This window comes from Pholcus phalangioides, unplaced genomic scaffold (assembly GCF_987345545.1).
Source record: "Pholcus phalangioides strain wild (caught in Gottingen) unplaced genomic scaffold, Ppha-v1.0 ptg000008l_1, whole genome shotgun sequence".
NCBI classification, from domain to species: domain Eukaryota; kingdom Metazoa; phylum Arthropoda; class Arachnida; order Araneae; family Pholcidae; genus Pholcus; species Pholcus phalangioides.
The window spans coordinates 54,586,885-54,593,465 of NW_028301601.1; the positions used below are offsets into that span (position 1 = coordinate 54,586,885).

Sequence of the window (6,581 nt, forward strand, 5' to 3'; positions counted from 1 at the left end):
TTCTTATATTTGAATACGTAATATAAATGCCCGTTCCGTAAATTACCAATTGACATGAGTGACTGGTGGATCAAGAGAAAACATTAATTGACTAGTTGAATAAGAGAAAAAGAGGTAACTTACCGTTGAATTATAGTTAATTGTGAAACAGGTAAATTAAGAGGAAATATTGTAAATTAATCACAGAAATCACTCAAGTGACTGGCGATTCGTAAGAAAACACGAGTCACGGGTGAAGTCACGAGGAAACATACGTCGTAGGAAAGACATTCCTTGCTGAGTCATAAGGACGTAAATCCGAGGGTAGACCTGCATTGCACAATAAAAGTTTTATAAAAGATCTTTTACAAAACTTGAAAAAAAAAACAAATTATAAACCTATGTAAACAATACGCTTATTGATTGCATTTTCAAGTATTAAAAAACAACTTTCATCGAATTTTTAGTGTATGGCCGGGATTGCACTATGTAAGTTTTACAAAAGTTCATTTATAAAACTTCAAAAATACAACCGATAAGCGCATCGATTACATTCAAGCGAATGTAACAATAGGATTATTGGTTGGGTTTTTTTTTCCAAGTTTTGTAAAAGATCTTTTATCAAACTTTTATTGCGTAATCCCGGCCTAAACCGATGAAATTAGTTCAAATTTTGCGGACCGACAGAAATGGGAGAAATGATTTGTTGACGAGGCAGAAAACAAGTAAATAGAAATAGTGAAATTAATAATTAGCCATAAAACCTAAAAATATGTAATGGATATGTGAATTCGGCGGAATATTTCGTGGACGGGAACCAGTCCGTGGACTAGCGTATGAAGAACACTGCCATGAAGAAGAAGAGAGTCACAGAAAAGTCACTGATTGGCGAACGTGAGAAAATAAATGCGTTGGTGAACTCAAGAGAAAATGTACATGATACGAAATCGTACGTATAGAAAGTGAATAAAAGTTATTTCTTAAGAACAGAACTGATGAAAGATAAAATTTCAGAACGAATGAAACAAATAATTTCAGAACTAATGAAAATTCAGAGTTAATAAAGAAATGATTTAAGAACTAATGAAACAAATAATTTCAGAACTAATGAAAGGAATAATTTCAGAACTAATGAAAGGAATAATTTCAGAACTAATGAAAGGAATAATTTCAGAACTAATGAAAGGAATAATTTCAGAACTAATGAAAGGAATAATTTCAGAACTAATGAAAGGAATAATTTCAGAACTAATGAAAGGAATAATTTCAGAACTAATGAAACAAATAATTTCAGAACTAATGAAACAAATAATTTCAGAATTAATGAAAGGAATAATTTCAGAACTAATGAAAGGAATAATTTCAGAACTAATGAAAATTCAGAGTTAATAAAGAAGTGATTTAAGAACTAATGAAACAAATAATTTCAGAACTAATGAAAGGAATAATTTCAGAACTAATAAAAGAAATAATTTCAGAACTAATGAAAATTCAGAATTAATAAAGAAATAATTTCAGAACTAATGAAATAAATAATTTCAAAAGTTAGGAAAATTCAGAAATAATGGAAATTAATAATTTCAGAACTAATGGAAAATAATAATTTCTGAACTAATGGAAAATAATAATTTCTGAACTAATGAAAATTCAGAATTAATAAAAGAAATGATTGAAATTCAATGATTACAATGAATATTTGTAAGAAATTATTCCATAATTTACGAAAATTAAGAATTCATGGAAGAAATAACTCCAGAATTGGGAGAAGAAATACATACTTCTAGAACAAGTGGAAAAACGGAATTAATGAAATTCCGACATTTTTCCAGAATTAATGAGAGATAAAAAAAAAATTAATTCCAGTATGAATGAAACAACTAAAAATTGATGTGTAAAATAATTTCATAATTAATGAAAGCTTCGAATAATTTTTGGAGGGAGAATAGCCCCTTACAAGGGGAGGTGTCTGACAGGGCCCAAGCCCTGGGACGATTCTCATCATTTTTTGTTTATTCACTATAGAAGGGGGGGCCTCGAAAAAGTCTGGCCAGAGGCCCTGGTGCAGGATGTATGGGCCATGGGAGGAATCACATTGGATTCTGGCGCTGGGTTCAGGAATATGCCCCACCCGTTTCTAACTGGTTTCAAAAATTTTGAAAACCGAACATTATTTTACTAAGGTATATCGAATAAATTTTTTTTAAAATTCAAATACAATAAGTTAAGAACCCTCGGCCCTGAACTTTCGAAAAAAATCAGTTTTTTCCTCGATGCGCGGTCGGAGGATCTCTCTCCTCCTGAGCACCTTCGCTCCTCTCTCTCTCTCCCTATCTCTATCCTCAACAACAGTCATCTTGGCGAGAGAATTGGCGAGAAATAGTGATTTCTCTTCCCTCTTTTCGATCCTCGTTGGCTGCGTTCATTATTCTCCGTCCAAGAGTGCTTAGAACTTGTGATTTTTTCAAAGGCAGCGGCCAGGCAGCCGCGAGTGTAGTTTCTGGTCGACTCGTTATACGCCGGTGTCATTAGGTTATCGCGTGTTCCGGCTCTGTGTGTGTGTTTACATTCGCGTCAAAAGCGCGCCTCTTGACCATGGCCTGTCCCGGACAGCCAACTGGACGATCACATTACCAATAATTACAAGTAGAAAACTTGAAAAGACAATGGAGATGGGCAGCAGTCCCTTTCTGCTGCTGAATCACACCGCTCACATATCGTGCCTGTATCCAGAAATCCTGGCCCTTATATTCGAATACCTCGACGTCCGGGATAAGGGCCACGTCGCCCAGGTATGTTCGGCCTGGAAGGAAGCGGCCTACCACAAGTCCGTGTGGAGGAACGTCGAGGCGAGGCTACATTTACGCAAGGCAAGCCCGACGTTATTCCCGAGCCTCGTCCGACGAGGTATACGCCGCATCCAAGTCCTCAGCTTGAAGAGGAGTCTCAAGGACCTGGTGCAAGGACTACCGAACCTCGAGAGCCTCAACCTCATCGGGTGCTACAACCTCACGGACAGTTCTCTCAGTCACGCGGTAGTCCAGAAGGTTCCGACGTTGACGAGGTTGAACCTCAGCATGTGCAAGCAGTTGTCGGATCAGAGCCTCGGGAAAATCGCCCAGTTCTTCGTGAACCTCGAGGAACTCGACCTGGGCGGTTGCAGCAACGTCACCAACACCGGACTGTTGATGCTCGCTTGGGGGCTCCGGAGGTTGAGGGTCTTGAACCTCAGGAGTTGCAGGAACATCAACGACATGGGAATCGGACACCTAGCCGGGTTGTGTCCCGAAGGCGTCGAGGGCACACTGTCTCTGGAATATCTCGGACTCCAGGACTGTCAGAAACTGACCGATGATGCCCTGAGGTACGTCAGTCTCGGCCTGGTCCATCTCAAGTCCGTGAACCTAAGCTTCTGCGCTAGCATCACGGACAGCGGCCTCAAACATCTCGCCCGGATGACGTCGCTGCAAGAACTTAACCTCAGGAGTTGTGATAACATATCGGACATGGCTCTGTCGTACCTCGCCGAGGGGGGTTCGCACATCCTCGAGCTGGACGTCAGCTTCTGCGACAAGATCGGTGATCAGGGACTCTTATACATATCTCAGGGATTATTCAATCTGAGGAGTCTGAGCCTGAACGCTTGCGTGATCTCCGACGACGGCATCAGCAGGATCGCCAGGACTCTTTCGGACCTCCAGACTCTGAACATAGGTCAGTGCAGCCGCGTGACGGACAAAGGCCTCAGCCTTATCGCTGAGAACTTCCAGCAGCTGAACAGCATCGACCTTTACGGCTGCACGAACATCACGACGGTCGGCCTGGAAAAAGTCATGCAGCTGCCCAGGCTCGCCGTGCTCAACCTTGGTTTGTGGCAGAAACGGTGATGTATTATCATTATCATATATAATATGCAGTAAGCGTTGTCCTCCCCACCCCCTACATTCACTAAGTTCTAACATAAAAACCAGGGGTTCTTGTGTTCCACGGACCCTTTGCGACAGTATGAGGAAAGGAAAGGGACCCTTTAGAGAAGGGGCCTTACAGAATAATATTCAACAAAAGTTAATAGCAAAAACCAAGAGTTAATTGTTTCCTCATCAAAGCTCAAGGGCCCCCCTGAGCAGAGCCGTCTTAAGAGCATCATGGGTCCCTGGGCCAAGTGAATTTTCTGAGCCTACCTGGCTAAAAATTTTTGTCTACAAATTTGCATGCTTACTTTCGAAATTTTTAATCGCATCTGATATTTGTGGGGGGGCCCCTTCTGCTTTTGTGGCCCATGGGCAGTGCCTGTGGGGGCCCATGCGTTAGCACGGAACTACCCCTGAGATCTCTTTATGGACCCCTCCCAAAGGATCCTTAGACCCCTGGTTGGGAACCACTGTTATAAACGGACTTTGCCTTAAATATATCAGTGATATATTATTATTTTTTTAATTATCAAATTGTCATCAACCAAGATAAATTTGTCAACATATAAGGTGTAATAATGATTGCCCGAAAGCTTCACTCAAACGGGACCGGGCCCCACGGTATTAGGTCCGCTTCTGTAACCCCGTGTCAAGATCTCGGTTAGTACAATGTAATCTCATTACAACGACATTGCTAGCTGTAAAGCGAAGAATATACGTGCCATATTACAAATGTATACAAACAACGAGGGCCGGCCCCCGCACCCTGGAGTGTAGCCTCTAGGTCAGTAATTTCGAGTCGTCGTCCCCCGGCAAAGAGTGAGCGAGTCCTTTAACTATATGTTTTTGTAGTGAATTTTTTTATGATAAAATTTTAATGGTGTGGGCCCTCAGAGCTGGAGTTCCGTCAGAGCCCCATCGTTGTAGGGGCGCCCTACGTATGAACCATATGTGTTGACAATGTTCGATGGTATGTAATTACGTGCAAGTTACACGTGAATGTATTTTGTGTTTGTATTCTCTACGGGCAAGTGCAAAATGAATTGAATAAGTCATTATGTTGTTACGGTCAAAGTACGAAGTCTGGCCAATCCGCGAAAAGCCGTAGCCTCCGCACATTGACCGTAGCAGATATAATAATAATTACATGAGCCACACATGTGTGTAAATGCCATCAATTATACGGGTAACATTAAACTTCGCTGAATTATTTTCTTCCTGAAATTTCCGAATTTATTGTTATTGCATAAAAATTAATGAATTTTTGGTACTATTTGATTTATGTTAAAAAATTTAAATCTTCAATAAAACCTCTGTTGAAGAGCTCGGTGTTTCCTAACTTGATGTCCGTAGCCTTTTACCCACAGGATAATATGCGTATTTACTCCGGGGTTCCCCGGCCTGAGCTCTTTCAGACTCACTCCTGTCGAGACACCATGCCTTTCGCACTCATGTAACGGGTCCACAGCGCACGGGGCACCAAACCCGCCACCTCCCCTCTAGTTGCGGCCCTGATTAACACCCTCCGAAACTTAAGGCCACCGGTTGCCCATGTGAAATTACTGCATGGCTCACACATCCTTGAGCCACAAATCTTTATCGGGGCCCCCAAACCAGACTTTTCACGGGCTCTTCTATAGTGAATTTATAGCAGGAAAAACAAAAAATGATAGCAATTGTCCCGGGGCTCGAGCCCTGTCAGCCTCACCCTTGTGGGAGCCATGACTTACAGCCACGTTCTGTTAAAAAAAAAAACCGCGTCTATAAAAGTTTCGTATTATAATGAAACACATGTTATAAGAACTCATGTTACAATTTTATAAGAACATGCATTTAAAGAAAATGCTGAATTCTTTCCCAAATATGCAGGGCTATCTTAACGATTTCGAGGAGGGGAAATGGGAGGAGGGGGGGGGGGGCTTGGTTTCATGTATTTTCGGAGGGAAAATTTGGCATCCAAAAAAAAAACTAAAAATTGCACAAATTACAAAAAAATGCGTGCAAAACGAACACAAAAATTCGCAAGCCGTACAGAATCAATGAAATTTCAGAATTAATTAAAAATAGTTATAGAATCAGTGGAAGAAACAATTTCACACAATCATTCGAAAAAAAAAAAAACAATTTGATAAAATAATTTCGACATCGATGAAAATTCAAAATTGATAAAAAAAAATGAATTTTCGTAATTTAGGGGAAGAAATAATTCCATAAACATTGGAAAAAAAATTATTATCGATGGAAATTCATGTTTAATAAAAATGATAATATTTCAGAATTTGTGAAAGAAATATCTTAATAATTGGTGAAAGAAATAACTTCATAATTAGTGGAGGAAATAAGTTCATAATTAGTGGAAGAAATAAGTTCATAATTAGTGGAAGAAATAATTAACCGAAGAAATAACTCCATAAACACTGGGAGAAAATCATAATTTATGGCAATTCGTAACTAATAAAAAAACGATAATTTCATAATTAGTGGAAGAAATAATTTCAGAATCACATTCAAAGACAGAATCACATTTTAAGAAATAATTTCAGAATCACATTCTAAGACAGAATCACATTCTAAGAAATAATTTCAGAATCACATTCTAAGAAATAATTTCAGAATCACATTCTAAGAAATAATTTCAGAATCACATTCTAAGAAATAATTTCAGAATCACATTCTAAGAAATAATTTCAGAAT

At 39.5% G+C, this 6,581-nt stretch overlaps 1 protein-coding gene across 1 annotated transcript; it reads left to right on the top strand.

The window, feature by feature from the left end:
* Positions 1–2,428: 2,428 nt before the first annotated feature.
* LOC149084537 (F-box/LRR-repeat protein 14-like) lies at positions 2,429–6,001 on the top strand. The gene has a single exon (XM_089234952.1). The coding sequence runs from the start codon at positions 2,643–2,645 to the stop codon at positions 3,861–3,863; it is 1,221 nt and encodes a 406-aa protein (XP_089091078.1). The 5' UTR covers positions 2,429–2,642; the 3' UTR covers positions 3,864–6,001.
* Positions 6,002–6,581: the final 580 nt, after the last annotated feature.